We start from the raw sequence: 19087 nt of genomic DNA on the forward strand, positions 1-19087 counted from the left end.
CCCATCTCCCGAAGGCGAGGTCCAGCCCGCCTACGAAGGCCACTGATTGGTCGACGGCCACCATCTTTTCATGGTGGGCCCACAGGAAGATGACGGAGGCCACGTGATCGGGATGACGCATCACCTAGGCGACAGACGGATAAACACGGCAAGAAATTTAGCATTACTACAAAAACGAGTCAAGCTATGAGGTGTAGTGTGCTTGGTGTAGGGTTCATACCTTGATATTTGGGTGCAGACCCATTAGGGTTCTTTTACTGTAGTCGCTGTTGATGCCCAAGGCAAGCTCTAATTCTTTATACAACAGCACACACACCTTCACTCCTTGTTCCTGAAAACCCAACACACACACACACACACACACACACACACACTGAGGACTCATTCAAAAGTCTGATTTTATTCGTTCATGTTTTCATCTCCATGCTGAAAAAAAAAATCTAATTTTCTGCTGCTTACCGCTTTGCGCTTGAGAATCTGGTCCAGACGCCAGTACGTCCCTGTCGCAGGACGCTTGAGGTAAACTTCGGGACTTAACCTGAGCAAACAGGGAGAGAAAGAACACAAAGACACTGCAAATCAATGCTGGGATGAGTCAGGCAGCCAGACCTCATTGCTCAGGAATTTCAACCAATTAAAAAGTGGATAGGACAAAAATCATTGTACATGGATGGTCCAGAGCCGTCAATTTAATAGAAAGAGCACAAAATAATGCACAAAAGACTTCAGCAGCAATCATCAGATTAAAAACGGTACATTTCCCAACAGGCTGATTTACAGACATTTTAATTAAAATTACTATAGATTCTCAGCACTGAAGTAAGGCAACAATAACATAAAACTAAACTAGACTCATGGGTCTAACATGCCCCTGTGTGTGTGTGTGTGTGTGTGTATGCTCACCACCAATCGGTGATGAAGATCTCCTCCTTCGCATTCTCCAGTGCATCTGCCAGGTCAGAGAAATATCCGCTCCCGTTCACATACCTGTCAACAGATCTGTCAATCACTCAGGCCATCATCATGAACAGAACATATGCAAGAGGATACTGTGTTAAATAGTTTGTAATGTCTTATGTATTTGAAAACAAATGTGAAATATTCTGAATTTTCAGCATTTTTAGTAATTAAACAGTGGGTTAACTGGTTAAATAGATATTAAGACATGAGCTTCTATATTAGAGTCACTTCTTCCTCCCTCGTTTTATGAAATGATATAAGTGCGTGCTTAAATAAAATCATGTGAAGGATTTATAATATACAGCCTGATAAGGCATAACATTATGACCACTGAGAGGTGAAGTGAATAAGACTGTATACACTGAGCAGGCATAACTGATGATCTCCTCATCATGGCACCTGTTAGTGGGTGGGATATATTAGGCAGCAAGTGAACATTTTGTCCTCAAAGCTGATGTGTTAGAAGCAGGAAAAATGGACAAGCGTAAGGATTTGAGCGAGTTTGATGAAGGGCCAAATTGTGATGGCTAGACCACTGGATCAGAGCATCTCCAAAACTGCAGCTCTTGTGGGGTGTTCCCGGTCTGCAGTGGTCAGTATCCATTAAAAGTATCCTTTAAGTCTTATAAGTCCTTTAAGTATCCTTTAAGGAGGCCCCACCACACAATTTAAAGGATCTGCTGCTAACATCTTGGTGCCACAGCACACCTTCAGGGATCTAGTGGAGTCCATGCCTCGATGGGTCAGGGCTGTTTTGGCAGCAAAAGGGACCAACACAATATTAGGCAGGTGGTCATAATGTTATGGTTGATCGGTGCATTTTTATATATATATATATCTGTTCCATTCAGCTCAGGAATGAAGCCATTTTGATAAAAGTGTCCTGTTGGCAGACTTCTAGCTCCCTGGCGTATGTCATCCTATTGATTTTTCACCGGATTCCTTACATCTTTGGCAGACAAACGCTGCCTGACCAGGACTGTCACAATCTGTCACTGTGCTTCAGAGACTGAATGGTAGCAGTGTCTTTTTGTCGGAAAATTCTGACATACTGCCGCCTTTGTGAGCAACAAACTCTAAAATCTATCCCAGTAGATCCAACTGTATTCCCTTTTCATTAAACGCTTCATCATCTTCTCTGCTGCCTTATTGGATGAAGCATTTTTTTTTTTGCACCACCGAGGTTCATTTAAAGCCATATGACAGCTAGATACTGAGCCAGACCTGAACACAATGGACCTGTAAATCTTTATTCATCAGACTCCAGCGTTCCGGTATTTCAGACTATTTTTTGGAAACTTTAAATAATTAACATGGGGAACATTCAGAAGGTTCATTTAGAGCTTGCTTTGTTTTATTTATTTGAAATAAACTGCAGCCAAATTTTTATACTACTGGTCTATTCGCCTCAGCAGTTTGGAAAATGCACTATATTCTTCCTGTAATTCAAAAACTTAACAAAGTACAGTACTTTCACTAGTGGAACCTCGGCATAAAAATTTTATTCATTCTGGAGGCGAGTTCTAAAGACAAAAATGTGTACTGAGAAATGAATTTTCCCATAAGAAATAATGTAAATGTAGATAATCCGTTCCAGCTGCCCAAAAATATTAGCAATATTCCCAATACGAAGCGTATTTAAACTGTTTGGCTGCTTACAAAGAACTGACCCAAGCCAAGCATTCCATGTCAAGGGTCCTCACAGGAAGTCGTGCCACCAAGCTTGGGCTAAAAATAGAACAGAGCACCCACACCACCAATCTGTCAACACAAAAACGCCAGAAAAATCACCTAGCTTTTGAACGCATGCTGAAGACAACGATGGTATCGTGGGTTGACTCTTGCAAATTGTAAAATTTGTCAACTCGCTTCAGTTCGCTTGGCTTTCCACTGACGCTAACAAGTTCCGAACGGCTCTCGGACGTACACGCAACTTAGCCGGCATTCAGTTCGTTCCTATGCCAAAAATGCTTTGTTTGCATATGCAAATTTCTTTGCAAAATTTCAGTTCCTAAGGTGAAAATTTGTAAAGGAGAGCACCGATATGCCGAGGTTCCACTGTATAACAAGCAGACACTAAAACATAACGATGTGTAAAGAAGATCTGGGGCTGGTTTTGAAAAATGGCCAGAAAAAAAAAAAAAAAGAAACCCTGCAAGCTTTATAAAACGTTCTTCATAATTTCTTTATAAAACAGCACAATCTGTACCTGGGACTATTTTTTAAACCAAGTCTCATCGCTCTGAATGTTCACCTTTTTCATTTACTGCTCTTTAAAGTATTTATTAAAAGTAGAAACTTTCATCATTTTTGAAGGCATCTTATCTTCACAGCAGTTCTTTGCCTGACTTTTGCACAGTACTGTGTATGTATGTATAAACAGTATATATCAATTTTGCTAGTGTAGATTATTTGGGTGGTAAATTTCCAGGTTGTGGTTCCTCTGGATTACATAACTATAAAATCACACATGCAGATGTACCTTGTATTGCACTGTTTTAGTAGTTCAAACACATACTTCATATTTATATATGTATGGAGGTGTATGTATGTGGTGAAATAATAAAAAAAAAAAAACACACCATTTGGTGAGAGTGTCGGGTCTGGGCGGGGCGAAGCCGTCAAAGCGGTGAGTCTGGAGAAAATCACAGCGTTCAGACAGACGCCGGATCTCATGACTCCACCACTGGGCCTGCCTGTAGCTATTGCACTTAATGATCAGCTTTCTGTACACAAACACACACACACACACAATGATTAGAACAAATCTGCTACATTTGGTCAAACAACCAAAACAATGAGACTGAAAACGTGAAGACAAAACACAAAAAAAAAAAAAAAACACAAAACTAAACTAAAATAAAAATAAATAAATAACTTAATAAATACTAAACTAAACCAAACTGAACTAAAAACAAACAAAAAAAAACAATACAAAACACTAAACTAAGAACTAAACTAAATTAAATACGAAACCAAACTAAACTAAAAACAAAACAAACAAAAAAACAAACTAAACTAAAAACAAAACTAAACTAAAAACCAAACCAAAGCATGACTATAACACAGAATCTAGATAACATGGCGTCCGGACTTAATGCACACATACACTGTTACTTCGACACACAAGCATAACGACTGACACCAATCAGGACAGCAGGACAAATATACAGCGCTGGAAAAAAATAAGAGACCACTGCAAATTCTTCTGTTTTTTTTCTTCCAGGTTCATGTATTGGTGAGATGAACAGTTTTGTTTCATTTTTTGTGACAATATTTCTCCTAAATTCAAAATATAACTATTGTTATTGAGAGTGTATATTTAAAGGAAATGACAACACATCAAAATAACCCAAGATCATGCAGTATATTTGCAGAGCTTTAATAACTCAGATAAAACAAAATGCAAATCATTTGTAAACAAATTGTGTTAATGCTTCGGCTAAATAACATTAAGAAATCAGTATTTAGTGGAATAATCCCGATTTGCATGTGTTTTGGCTCCATGCTCTCCACCAGTTTCTCACATTACTGTTTATACCACTCTTTTTGCAAAAAGGCAAACAGCTCAGCTTTGCTTGATGGTTTGTGACCATCCATCTTCCTCTTCATGACATTCCAGAGGTTTTCAATAGCGTTCATATCTGTTATGAACTGCATAGCTGTATATAGAGCAGCACATTAAGGGAAAACAAGGGACAGGTGAGAAAGCAGGAACGTGCATTAGGGAAGGGCTTGGCACCGCCCGCATAGTAATCACACAAATAAACCACTTGCCAGGACTCCATAGGGGTCTGGCAAGGAACTATCCCAATAACTCCTGACACACTTTATCAGTAAAAAAAAAAAAAAGAATGATCTTGTTTGTATTAATTAAAATTTCATTAAATCTTTTTTTTTTTTTACCTAAAACAATACTGATCAGCTTTTCAATTGTTTGCTGGTTGCTATGACGACTTTGTGCGCCGTCTCAGAGGTCTGGAAGCCAGATTTCATTTTAAGTAATCCTAATCTTTTCCATCTAGTGAATTTCTGCTCTGTATTTCCACTTTGGTGTTTATTTTGTCATGATGATGATGATGATGATGATGATAAAGACAGGAGGTGGCATTATGTTAACATGCTGATAAGGGACTGACTTCTTTGTCCTCAATGAAAGCTAACAATAACAAAACAAAACAAATAATTCATGAATGTCGGAATGTTTCCTTTTCCAGAAAATGAATTTCCACTGCACCTGCTGACGCTCTCGATGCACACGCCGTGTTTCGTGTCGGTGTAGCGCCGATCCACCAGGACTTTCAGCTCGGGGTCGAAGAGCAGCACGAAGGACACCAGGCCTGGATCTCTGAGGTCAGGGAAAAAAATAAAACGAGCCCATGGTTAATAAAATCCTTCATACGCCGAAATACGGGATATAAATATGGAGAGATGAAGGAATGGAAGCAATAAAGTTAATGAGTTACTGAGTTATACCATCATCAGTGTTCAGCCTTTTACACAGAGACTGCACCGTGAGCAAAGATGAAAGCAGCTGAGACTTTTACTGATGGAGAGAGAGAGAGAGAGAGAGAGAGAGAGAGAGAGGGAGAGAGAGGGAGGGAGAGGGAGGGAGAGAGAGAGGGGGAGAGAGAGAGAGAGAGAGAGAGAGAGAGAGAAATGCAGCGACACGTGTGAAAGACGCGGGAATATGATTACGACAAAGAAAGAGAGCAGCAGAGAACATACGGTAATATAGGTGCAAATAGAAAAGAAATGAGAAGAGTACAATGTGTGTGTGTGTGTGTGTGTGTGTGTAAGACAGAGAGAGAGAGAGAGAGAGAGAGAGAGAGAGAATGAGAGAGACCTGGACATGTAAAGCAGAAAGGAATCCTTGACCACAAGCCAGCGCTGCGACCAGCGGAAACAGAACTGATGGTGGCCGAAGCAGTTGAGGCCGTGGATCCGGTGACCTCCTGATCTCTTCAGAATAAATCCTTCCCTGAGAGAGAGATTCCAGAAAAGTGAGAAACTTCCTAGCTGCTTGTTTACTGAGCTGATTTACACAAACACACACACACACACATACACACACACACATACACACATACACACATACTCACAGGCCTTTGGGTCCGAGATCTTTGATAAAGGACAGAGGGCTGATTCCGAGGAATTCCAGCTAAGAGCATGAGGAAGTAACAGTTCAGTAAAATCATTCTCTGTGTGTGTGTGTGTGTGTGGTTGTTTGTATGGTTTTGTGTGTATGTGTGTGTGGTTGTTTGTATGGTTTTGTATATGTGTGTGTGTGTTCACCATGCCACTGTAGTTCTTGCAGAAGGAGTTCTCCAGAAGGCTGTTTAGATACTCTTCCAGGTATTTCTGTAGTACACACACACACACACACACACACACAGACACACACACACACACAGAACCATACAAACAACCACACAGACGTGCATACACACACAATGACACAACCAGAAACGTGCATATACACACAGACACACCCATACACCCCCCCACACACACACACACAATGATACAAACCACACACACGTGCATATACACACACAGACACACCCATACACCCCCCCACACACACACAATGATACAAACCACACACACGTGCATATACACACACATACCCATACAAACAACCACAAAGATATACCCACACAATGACAAAAAACACACACACATGCATATACACACACATACAAACACACACACACAGAGATTTTAGTCTGATAATCTGATTATTCGGTGTATGTATAGTTAAACTAATACAATAATTCAAATTCAAATTTTATTTGTCACATACGAAATCATACACAGTACGACATGTAGTGAAATGCTTTTTACGACTGTCTTACATGAAAGAGGAAAGAGTAAAAAAAGAAAGAAAGAAAATGTGTGGACATGAAAAGATAGGGGATATAGTTAAGAAGTAGGGAAAAATAGGGAAAAAAAAGTTAAAATGGTAAACATATATATATATTATATATATATATATATATATATATATATATATATGTATAGTATATGTGAAGAATAAAACAATATAAATAAATATATGTGTAGACTCTATAATGTACAGAAGATACAGTATATGAATATATGAATATAAGTGATATCTGCTGATAGATTAGAAGAAGCTTCATCTCACTGTCCAGGGCTTTCATCAAAACACTAAATCAACTACAGCAAAATAAACTCATGTAAAATATAATAAGTGTGTGTACCGGTTTGCTGGATGTCCTGCCCATTCTCTCAGTACCATGCAGAGAGGGCATCTCCTCTGTCATGCTCTCCAGCTGCTGCCTCTGAATGGCAAACCTGACCCACACACACACACACACACACACACTTAAACTTAGACTTCTGTACTTAAACCTACAGTAAAATGCTACATTGAACTTAAGAAGCCTAACGTTGAGTAATTATCGTGTAATGCTGAGTGTGTGTGTGTGTGTGTGTGTGTGTGTGGGTGTGTGTGTGTGTGTGTGTGTGTGTGTGTGTGTGTGTGTGTGTGTGTGTGTGTGTGTGTGTGTGTGTGTGTGTGGGTGTGTGTTCTCACCTCCCGAGTGGAAGGAACTGCAGCATCATCTTGTGCTTGTACAAGTCTCGGTGCAGGTCATGGAAATGCTTATACTTCCTCTTTATGGTCCAGGTGAATTCACCATGGGTCAGACGCACTGTATACAGAGAACAAACACGCACCTGCATGCACACACACATGCACACACACACACACACACACAAACACGCAACAAGCATTAAACTTTATAATTATGCTTTATAGTTTTTAAAAAATATATATATATATATTACACAATATATTCAACTGTGCAAAAGTCTAGGCACAGATGTTTAAAACAAAACACAAATGATCAGACAGACAGACAGATAGATAGATAGATAGATAGATAGATAGATAGATAGACAGATAAGTGTAGATAGATAGACAGATAAGTGTAGATAGATAGATAGATAGATAGATAGATAGATAGATAGATAGATAGATAGATAGATAGATAGATAGATAGATAGATAGATAGATAAGTGTAGATAGATAGATAGATAGATAGATAGATAGATAGATAGATAGACAGACAGACAGACAGATAAGTGTAGATAGATAGATAGATAGATAGATAGATAGATAGATAGATAGATAGATAGATAGATAGATAGATAGATAGATAGATAGACAGACAGACAGACAGACAGATAAGTGTATAGATAGATAGATAGATAGATAGATAGATAGATAGATAGATAGATAGATAGATAGATAGATAGAAAGCAGTTCTGTGTACAGTATGTAGAACATGACATGACAATGGTTTATTTAAGCTGCTGCAGCACTTTGACTCAAATGCTTCACTGTTGTAGACACACACACACACACACACACACACACACCTTGGAGCGAGTGGTATATCTCTCCGTGTTCTCCACTCTGCATGTGATGGGCGTATTATGAAGCAGTGAAGACACGCCCCTTTCCTTTAGATCGTTCAGGTAATGGACCACGAAAAACTCACGTTCTTCTGAAAAAGACACACACACACACACACACACACAGAGCCACACACACACAGAGACACACACACACAGAGCCACACACACACAGAGACACACACACACACAGAGCCACACACACACACAGACACACACACACACACAGAGCCACACACACACAGAGACACACACACACACAGAGCCACACACACACAGAGACACACACACACAGAGACACACACACACACAGAGCCACACACACACAGACACACACACACACACAGAGCCACACACACACAGAGACACACACACACAGAGCCACACACACACAGAGACACACACACACACAGAGACACACACACATGGTTATACATGGTTTTAGAGAAGCTATAGAAACTAAAAAAATTGAACAGAAACTAAATGCAACATCTGTAGAGGCAAAGGTGGTGCTTGACGTGTTTATTACTGAAGAAGGTTATCTATGTTAGGATAGACGATAAGAGGAAGCTGTTTAGTGTCTCTGAGTGCCACACATTTTTCTAGGTCATAAACAGAGGACATCACGGTCATAAGATCAGGTCATAAACAAAAGACATCACGAGCTCAGCACAGATCACAGCAACTTATATTCCTAATACATCAAACGTCTAGCCCATGTGTATGCAAATGACATTGTACCGGTTTCACTTTACATATACAGTATTTCCCCTAGATTTTCCGATTATTGAGGTTTGTGGGTGTTGTGTGTTTTGTGATGCTTTTCTGCTCATCACAGGTGTAAATAGTGGTCATTTGAGGTTATCACAGATTTCCAGTCAGCTTGAACCGGTCTCTCCTTTGACCTCTCTCATTAACAAGGCAGAACTGTTTCCATCATCATGTTTTGTTTTGGTTTTAATTTTCACACCATTCCAGAGTTTACTGTGTGTGAAAAATCCTGGTACTTCAACGGATTCTATTGTGAAAGCCATGCCAACTTAAAAACAAAAACTGGTCTTGCTTCAACGAATTCTGCTCCATCGCACAAGCTGTATAAGATAGCAAACATGAAAAACTTTCAGTCAGGATGCAGGTGTGAAAAACTCCCATTTGGTTCATTGGCATGTAACTGGCCTTCGCTTGAGCTTGCCAAGGCCACTGTTCTGGCATCGGCGGACATCCCTCATATCTCCCCCTGAGACCTTGGAGAATGCATGATACCATGTTTCTGTTTTGTCTCATAGATAGGAAACTCTTGTCAAGGTACAAAGCAAGTCCTGTTGTTTCTCACTTGAATAAAACAGAGAGTATTGCTTCACGTTCTCTCCGGCTGTAATACTCACCTAAACTCCTTTGCCTCCACTTCCGAGGCTTCTGGGGATTATTCTTCACTTTCACTAAAGGAGACTCAGCTCTAATATGGTGGAGGGGTTGTTAATGAACCAAAAAAAAAAAACTACCAGCGAAAGGAAAGGACCATCGGGGGAAATTTGTGGAGCGTGCATCGTTGGAGGAACGAGAGTTAGGAATAGTTTACGGCTCAGAGTGCACCCTACCCCCAAATAGTGCCTCACTTTGCAGTCTAACAAATTTTACCCGACCTATAAAAGCCCGGTTAAGGTGGAGCCTGACCTCCCACTCATACTGAAAGAAGTCTAGTTTCGTCAGTTATTTTTCATTTCCATCCAGCTGAGAGTCTTTTAAGTGGAGCTTAACACATCTGGAGGGACGTGTTCGATTGGGTAAGTGTTAAAAAATGAATTTTTTTTTCTTTATTTCTCAGAGAGCATATTGTGCATTACACAGAAGTAGGAAGGTTTGTTTCCTTTAACAGTTGGCTCTAAACCATTGTGGCAAAGCCTCATGCGTGGTCTTGTTTAACTGAAATCGCTTACTCAGCGCTGTCCTCGTAAACACCCGGACTTCTCTACATGTTCGTATCGCGACAATATAAAATAAATTCTGCTGTTTAGTTGCTGTTTTAATTCTTTAGAGATCTGGGATAATTAGTTATGTACACTTAAAGGTATATGTGTGGTAAGTCTTCAGTCCTTCAAAGAAAAGAGGATGACGCAGTTCTTTTTCAGGCTGAAAAAAACTTCACCATGCTTCAACAACCGATGCCAGAAGAGATGATCTTATTCGACTGGTTAACAGAAAATGGAAGCAAGGTTGCCTTGAAGCATTTGGCTAAAGAAAAGAGGGGCACGTACCCCACAACTGGAACCCCTGCTGATATCTACGCTTGGTGGATACAGTACAAAGAGGGTAAAAAGAAGAACAAAATAGCAATGAGCATCATGGCTTTTCACTATCCCACAGTAGTCATGCACCTGGACAGGTTCCGAAACAAAGCGCTACAGCTGGAGAATACAACAAAGTCTCAAGAAGAAGAGATCAATTTGCTGAAGCGAAAACTCCTGCAAAAGGAAGCAGAAAACACGCAGTTATTTAATCAGATGTCTGAAATATCCAGTGAGGTGTTACAGCTTAAGTCCAAGACAGACTCTCAAAAGAAACAAATCACCTTGCTGAAGCAAAGAGTCCAGGTACAGGAAGCAGAAAAAGAGGACCTGAAAGACGAGATTTCTAATTATAAAGCAACCCTAGATGACTCCAAAAGTCTCTTAAGACGTCCACCGGTGGTGATGTCCAGCTTGCAGAGATCGCTTTTTTCTCTCCTTGCAGAACTTCCAGACTTAGAGTACGACAACTCCAACTATGAGTTCTGGGCCAAGATAAAGAGTTGGCTCCTCAAAGGAGAAGTGGCTCCTCAGAGTGTCTTTGAACTCGTCCAAATAAAATGCCCTCTGAAAGCTTGGCAGATAATTGCAGAGAAATTCGTCAACAAAGCCTTGAAGGATACAGACTTTTCCAACCATGTGGAGACGGGAAGACAGTTGGAGAAGCTCTGGAAGTGCGTCTCGGAAGCTCTAGGGCCAGGTACCAAACTCTTTGAGAAGTACTACTACCGGAAGCAGGAAGCTGGCGAAACATTTGAGACCTATATTCAAGAGAAGTTTAAGCTGTACTGTTCCTTCGGGGTGGACAACACAGAGCCGGACAGGAACGACCTGCATTTTCTCTATAATGTCATAGAGAAAGCCGCAAAGAGCTATCAGACCTTAGGGTTCACGTGTCCCAAAAGCTACGCCGACTTGCTGGCTAGGTCCATGCTTGTTGACAGGATGCTAATGGCAGCAGAGTGGAATAACAAGTGCAGGAATTGTTGCAGGGAAGGCCACACTATAGCTAAGTGCAGGAGACCTGGAGGGGAAGCAGAGGTCGGACCGAACGAGTGCTATACATGTGGGATGTATGGTCACTGGGCCAGGGAATGCTCGACAATCTGCTAAACTACAATTCCTGCATGTTACTATCCTTCGTTCACTTGTAAATATTTATCTTCTGTCACCATTCAACCATATACTCTTTAAAAAAAGTGATCTTAATATCCACATATAAATTACATTTTCTGCATTGATGTATCTGACAAATGAGATATTTATTGATATATTTTTATATACATAAAAATCAAGTATTACATAACTGATATATGTAACTGATATACTGTCCAATCAACAGCCACCTGGTGGTCTAACCAGGAGCTAACCCAGGAAGCTAACCCAGGCACTAAAGAGTTAACCCTCAGTGCCAGTCCCAAGCCTGGATAAAGGGGGAGGGTTGTGTCAGGAAGGGCATCCGGCGTAAAAAAAAACCTGTGCCAAATCAAAAAAAAAAATGTGGACCAAATGATCCGCTGTGGTGACCCTGGACAGGGAGTAGCCGAAAGAACAACAACAACATATTGTCCATTCAACCATTCTGCCAATACTGCAAATTATAAACTTTGAGTCTTTTACCTGCTTATCGATCTGTATTTTATGATGATGAACACTTTCAATAGTCCTTGGTTTTAGCAAACGAGCATTTAGTAATTTATCAGATATTTTTACTGCTTTGTAGACTGAAATATTTACCTGCTCTCAATATATAGCATTCACTGTTTTATTTTTGTATCTCTTGTATGTCTAGTGTGTAGCAAATAAAAACCAGACAAACTTTCTTCTTATTTCTTTGTCATGCTTTAAATCTCACAACATTGGGGTTTTCATTCAGTGGAAAATTGTGTGTGTGTGTGTGTGTTCTCACCATGGTTGTTTCTGATGGAATTGAGCTGTTCATCGGTTAGACACACGCAGTCGTCATCGTGAGCCATGATGCTGCTGACCTTCACACACACACAAACACACACACACACACACTTTAGTCTTTAATCTTTCATGAAATTTGTCATACAAACATATTTGTTTGGAAGCAAAAGTAAAAGCCCCCCACACTGCAGCTCTCGCCAGCTTTTTATCGGATGTGACCTTGAGGTTCTACTGTAAATATTATCTGTGTAAAGGACCGTTTCGTTCAGGGCAGCATAACACCACACAAAGTAAAGGAGTGGCATTCAGTTTAGTTTCGATATTAGTACATCATCATCTCACGCCTGACGACTTCCATTTATTGTTTGCGGCCCGTTCTGGTTATTTAGCCAAGACTGAAATCAGTTATCAAAGCCTTGTGAGGATTTATAAATAATAAGCTTCCAAGATAAATGACCCGAGTGCATGAATAATGTGAAATGGATTTTATATTAGAAGTGCGGCACTTAAACAGGACTTTATTTATCTATATATTTACCAGATCTATAGGCACACTAAAAAATAATTAAAGCAGATAAGCAGAAAGTCGGTACGACTTTTAGTTCAGAAGTCAATATGAATTTTTCAAATGAAAATCAGTGAAATACCTTCATAGCCTATGTGCTGAAAGGGGACATTGGTGTGACACAGGCAACAGGAAGGGGAAAGACATTTCTGTCTTTTTTTTTTTTTAAAGAAAGAAACGAAAGCAAGACAATTAAGGAAAGGAAAGGAAAGAAAAGGAAGTGAAGGGAAGAGAGTAATAAGAAGTTAAGTAAAAGAAGTAAGAAATGAAACAGAAAAAAGGAAGAAAAAAGAAGGAAGGAAGGAAAGAAGGAAGGAAGGAAGGAAAAAGAAGAGAAAGGAAAGTGAAAAAAGTAAGACAGTGAGTGACAAAGGAAGGAAGGAGAAAGGAAAGGAAAGAAGAAGTATAGACATGAAGGAAGTAAAGAGATGCAAGGAAAGTAAGGAAAGAACCACAGACGGAAGCCTGGAAGGGAGAAAGAGAATATGAAGAAAGCAAACAAACGACAGAAGGGAAGGATGTAAAGGGAAGGAAAAGGGAATAAAAGAAAGGAAAGTAAGAAAATAAGTACGCTGTTTTTCTAACACAGAAAAACTGTTTCAGTGACATTTAAATGTGCTCTTAGTTAATATGTCTTACTATTACTAATCACATGGAACAAAAAAAAACAAGCGTCGTTGTTTTAACCAACGTGATAGACGCACACCCGAGCCAAAAATGGTACACTCCCAGTGTGTTGCACAACACACTTGACCTTTACGCGGCCCTGTTATCGATCTTCATCCGTCAATCTACACCGAGCTGAGAAAGAATCTCTACTAAACTGACACGAGAGGAAGCTGGCATGCTGAAGGTTTAAGGTCAGGGAATGCGGATGGGTGGCTATATGGCTGCGTGTGGTGCAGTATATTGTATGTGTGTGTGTGTGTGTTATCGAGCGGATGGAGTTTGCACAGTGAGTTTGTCTTAGGAAGGGTTGGTTTACAGAACAGGGTACAATAAGAGGAATGTGATGGATTGACAGCAAGGGAGACGTGTTTGCGGGGCATTGAGCCGAGCTGGTGTGTTCGGACGCACAGACGGGATTTAGAGACGACGCAAGGAAAGAAATGGAGTCGGTAGTTTAGTGGAGTAGGAGTAGAATATAATCCTGCCTAAAATAACACCAGAATAAAATGTCAAGAATAAACAACGAGGTGGTGTGATGCAGCCTGACATGAAGACACGAAGCACGACTGTTCTGTATAGGACCTGTTACTGTTAAACCTGTCGACCAATCAGAGTTGAGAATTTAATAGCGCTGAGCTTTTAGATGCCGGTGTCTTGATGCTTGTTCAGAGGTCCAGTATCTGTATCTTTGGAAAGAATGAAGTGCACTGATCCTGTGTGTGTGTGTGTGTGTGTGTGTGTGTGTGTAGGTGGTAGTGGAGGGGGTTTAATTTAGACAATAGCACCAGTCATGCTGGTCTCACTCACTACGCATCCTCCCACATTCCTGACTTCCAGTTCTGGCTGTTCTGCCAAAAAAATTCTTCTTTTAAAGCAGTAAGATGAAGGATTTCAGCCAAAAAGATGCAGCGACCCACGAGCCCGAGTTTCTGTGGGTGGGAACTTTCGAAATGTTCCCTGCCGCGCCGCACAAACCTCAGAACCACGATCCACCGGGTTTAAAAAGAAGAAGGAAGCAGCAGCACAAGAGCGAGATTGATCTGAAACGTTTACTGACCGCAGATTATAGCATTACTGTGCTGTTAATATTCACCAGTCTTTGTTTTAAAAATATTAAACTCCAGACGAAGCTGTAGCATAAAGTATAAACAGCATTTTCTAATATTTTTTTTTTCCATTTCCAAAGAATTAAAAAATAATCCCATCATTCTGCACTTTTTATTCCACTTAAAATCCTGCACAAACAGGGTCCAAATATCCAAATCTGCTAAGAAAATAGTTATTATTTACTTATTATTTATTTATTAAATATAAAATTTGTTATTGGAAACGGTATCACCACCAGCAACTCGAGACAAAAAGTAAATTATTAGACAAATCTACCTGAATTTCTTCCCTGTTTGCTTTTAATGAATATTTATTTATTTTGTGCACGGAAATTAGCATCAGATGAAATTTTCACATTTTTTAAAATGTGAAAGACGTGATATATATTTTGTTAAACAAATGAGTTAACACGACAGATTTATTTACGTTGAAATAGTGAGAAAGTGCAAAATATTGCCACACTCCCTCTGTTTATTTGCAAATTTTCACAGTTTTCTAAATTCAAAATTAATTTTCTGGGAAATTCATGAATTTGCAGGAAATATTTAAATGAATTGTGCAAATGTATTGCAAAAACTATATTATTTTTTTCGGCCAATAAAATAAGCCATCACAAGGATTAATTAATTCCAGCGCACCTTTAATTCCTAATAATTACCTGCTGAGATTCAGACTTATCTATTTACAGAAGCAGGAAAGTGTCCTGTGTGGAATTGATGACCCCTGCTGTAGACTGCGGCATGAATTTATTCTGAAACTGTCAAACCGATTTCATCCACTAGAGGGATCAGATCAATTCAGATTTGTTTCAAATTCTCATATGTAAAAAAACCCAGCATTCAGCAAAGGAAACCAGGCCCCAGCACGCCGACCGCCTACGTCCAGACGTCCACAAAGCACTTTCTTGTGCTGCTTAAGGGACATAAAATGAGCAAAAGAAACCAATGAAGTAGCAGTTCCAGAAATGTTGAGTGGTCAGGTCTGAGAAACAACGTGCCTGTGTGTGCTTGTGTACCGTACATGTATCCAGGGATCAACAAAGAAGTGAAGCCTTGCTGACTCACGTGTACACACCCTTACGTGGGGTACGTCATATCATATGACTCTATAATGACTGGATGACAGTGGATGTGTTTAAAAGGTACAAAAAAATCTACTACACAAACCAACCTGCGGAGGCGGAACACCTTAAAAACCATGAAGTTTACTCTCATCAGAAAACCCGCAGACAAAACATGAATAGTGTACGACAAACAAATAGTTGTTGACACAATACTTAACCATCAACAAGACAAATCCTCAAACAAAATACCACAAAACAACAATAACACACAACAAATACCATCCTGAGACAAAATAAACAGAATACTATAAACTATAAACAATAGACTGAGAGAAAAAAACAGTTTAAAAACTTCTCAGATAAGATGGAAAAAAATGACTAACAAACAAACAAAACAATGAATTTAATCTCTGGACGAAACAGTCTAATCACACACCTAATTTAACACACCTAATAAACCAAATAAATAAAACAAAATATCATGAGAAAGTAAACTCGACAGCATGCAGCTCAGCAGTTTTGACCCCTAGAGGACACACCGCATACAAAAGTATACAAAAAAAAAAAAAAAACATAATCCATAAACAAATTTAATTTTACGTAGAAACATAAGCAAGAACTACAACCCATTTTTGTGAGTCAAAAAAAGCAAACAACAAAAACAACTGGTAATATGTCACATGTGTATAACGATAAAATAGAACAATCAAGTCAACCCTCAGACAAAACACAACAGCAGACAAAATACCAGGACGACTTCAAACAACCAACTCAACTTTAACACCAAAAAAAAAAAAAAAAAAAAATCAGTAAATAACAATAATTACAATTCTCAGATAAACTGCGACAAAGTTTGGGAATAAAAGTTGACAAATTCGATCCTCAAACAAAACACGACAACAATTTCACCTCATACAACAACCAAAATCCTACAAGCCCAATATTATAAAACACAACAATAATATAAAACAAACAATTTCTCAAAACAAAAACAAGGGTATAGAAATAAAATATAACAACCTTCAGACAAAACAAAACAATATCCATCCACATATACCCGTTTTATTATAATTAGGGTCACGGGGGTCTGCTGGAGCCTATCCCAGCACACATTGGGCGAAAGGCAAAGGTTCACCAGTCTCAGGGCCACACATATAGACAGACAACCACTCCCACTCACACTCACTCCTACGGGCAATTTAAAATGACCAAATCAACCTAATGTCCATGACTGTGGGAGGAAACCGGAGTACCCGGAGTAAACCCACGTAGGCACAGGGAGAACATAAAGGCAGAAAGGCCCCTGTCTGTTCGAACCCGGGATTCGAACCCAGGACCTTCTTACCGTGGCAACAATGCTAACCACTAAGCCACCGTGCTGCCCAACAAAACAACAACAAAAGGGATAAAAGGAAACAATTTATGGAACCAAAATATGATGAATCTCAGACAAAACAGTAAACAAACAAACAAAAAAACAACAAATTCAACTAAACGAATTCTGACAACAAATTCAACATGGCAAAATAAAACAGAACTCAAACTCAACAAACAGACCTGCCAAATAAAATGCACAGTCATGACCGAGACTCGAAAAGGATCGGGAGTTACTTAATCACCTGGAAGGCAATGATTACAAATTACAACCTCAAAGGCCCAGGGCATGCTACTTGATTATACCTGTGACAAGCATGGGAACAGGAACGTCACGTACACCATCCAAAAGCCCCACAAACAGGGCGTGTCGCGTGTATATGTGGAAACAAAAAGAGGGCATGTTTGTATATGTGCGCTGGAGAAGCTGCTTGTTAGCTGCACTTCACTATTGTAAAGGTGGAAAAATGGAAACAAGAGAAGGCGGGATAGACTGGACGAGGTGGAAGCTGGCAAGCCGAGTGAAAAAGGAAAGGTGTGGATGACCAGATTTGCCTCGACATTCTTCCTGCCTGAAATGGGGATTTCCGGATTAAAGAGGTAGTATAAGAACTAGAAGAATAATATAAAGAAATAAAAATGGCAGATTCTGTGCTGTTAGTGGAACCACAGTGTTTCAGATCAGGCAGCATCGGGAAACCCTGCCGCTGATGTCCTGTAACAGCATGATTCATTCCTTAAATGTTCCCCCAAATTAGCCCTTTAATTGCACTATAAAATCAACAAAAAACAATGCGTCTAATGCGTCAAGTCATACTTGCACCAGAACACATCAGACATTTCCTTCACTTTATACATACATTACAATCCTTCACATCGGAATCGGAAAATACGAACGGACAAGCGAACGTTTGCATGGAGCTCAGCGTTTGATATGGCAGAGAAAATCAAAAGATACCCAACGGTACACATCCACCCATTCGTCCTACACAGGGACACATGGCGCAAGGTGAGGGATAGCCTGGACGCTCACACGCCCATTCAAACACTATGAACAACTTAGTGATGCTAATCATCAGATTAGAGAAGGAAATACCATGTGGAAATCCCCAAACTCCATTCACACAGGGTAGAGGAAGCAATCAAACCCCTGACCCCGAAGCTACGAGGTAAACGTGTTAAACACTAAAACTGGCGGTGGTACCAGATGACCTACTTAGAATAGCAACTAAAAACCACAAGCACTAAAATCAACAGCTTCATGACTAGCATTAAAACCTGCAACCGTGATGAGTCCGGTCTGATCTAAGATAAAGAAAGAGGAAGGAATCGCACAGAAAGACAACATAAAAATAAAGCCTTATTTCTAAACTTGAACTAGCATAGTTTTTTTTTTTTAAAGTTTAATTGATTTAATTTTTTTCCCATAGTCAGCTAGCTGTCACTACTTTCTTCAGTGAAATTTTAGCTAGATAAATTCCTTATCTGAGATGGCAGGCATTGATAATGCTGTTCAACCTAGTTCTGGGGGAGAGAAAAAGAAAACAAGAGCGATTAAGAACGAAACAGGACTGAATTAGTTCAGGGAACAAAATCCTGGCAAGCTTTTAATTCTCGTGATGAAGTAAAGTGGAGCTTGTCGTACTGGTAAGGATGTACTTCCCCTATTTCTAAGGAACTGGAAAAAAGGAATTTGTCCTCTGACCA

The 19087-nt window shown here is 39.8% G+C and overlaps 2 protein-coding genes across 3 annotated transcripts in view; one reads left to right on the plus strand and one right to left on the minus strand.

Moving 5' to 3' along the window:
* Nucleotides 1–19087, minus strand: part of pld2 (phospholipase D2) — a 34845-nt gene that overhangs the window by 11925 nt on the left and 3833 nt on the right. The window contains exons 2-14 of one of the 2 annotated variants that reach the window (XM_058383026.1): nucleotides 12601–12679; nucleotides 8371–8495; nucleotides 7523–7665; nucleotides 7188–7281; nucleotides 6256–6321; nucleotides 6063–6121; nucleotides 5807–5941; nucleotides 5198–5308; nucleotides 3543–3686; nucleotides 904–987; nucleotides 460–538; nucleotides 221–331; nucleotides 1–124 (exon numbers count right to left, since the gene is read on the minus strand). The exon at nucleotides 1–124 is cut by the window's left edge and continues 74 nt beyond it. In XM_058383026.1, the coding sequence (XP_058239009.1) occupies nucleotides 1–124; nucleotides 221–331; nucleotides 460–538; nucleotides 904–987; nucleotides 3543–3686; nucleotides 5198–5308; nucleotides 5807–5941; nucleotides 6063–6121; nucleotides 6256–6321; nucleotides 7188–7281; nucleotides 7523–7665; nucleotides 8371–8495; nucleotides 12601–12667 (1342 nt within the window). In that variant the 5' untranslated portion in view covers nucleotides 12668–12679. Of the gene's footprint in view, nucleotides 125–220; nucleotides 332–459; nucleotides 539–903; nucleotides 988–3542; nucleotides 3687–5197; nucleotides 5309–5806; nucleotides 5942–6062; nucleotides 6122–6255; nucleotides 6322–7187; nucleotides 7282–7522; nucleotides 7666–8370; nucleotides 8499–12600; nucleotides 12680–19087 lie in introns of both variants that reach the window. The other variant, XM_058383025.1, reaches the window with a different exon arrangement.
* On the plus strand, nucleotides 9725–12498 carry LOC131348283 (uncharacterized). Its single transcript, XM_058383095.1, has 2 exons — nucleotides 9725–10190; nucleotides 10536–12498. The coding sequence occupies exon 2, from the start codon at nucleotides 10554–10556 to the stop codon at nucleotides 11802–11804; it is 1251 nt and encodes a 416-aa protein (XP_058239078.1). The 5' UTR covers nucleotides 9725–10190; nucleotides 10536–10553; the 3' UTR covers nucleotides 11805–12498.

This window comes from Hemibagrus wyckioides, linkage group LG28, assembly GCF_019097595.1.
Source record: "Hemibagrus wyckioides isolate EC202008001 linkage group LG28, SWU_Hwy_1.0, whole genome shotgun sequence".
NCBI lineage: Eukaryota > Metazoa > Chordata > Actinopteri > Siluriformes > Bagridae > Hemibagrus > Hemibagrus wyckioides.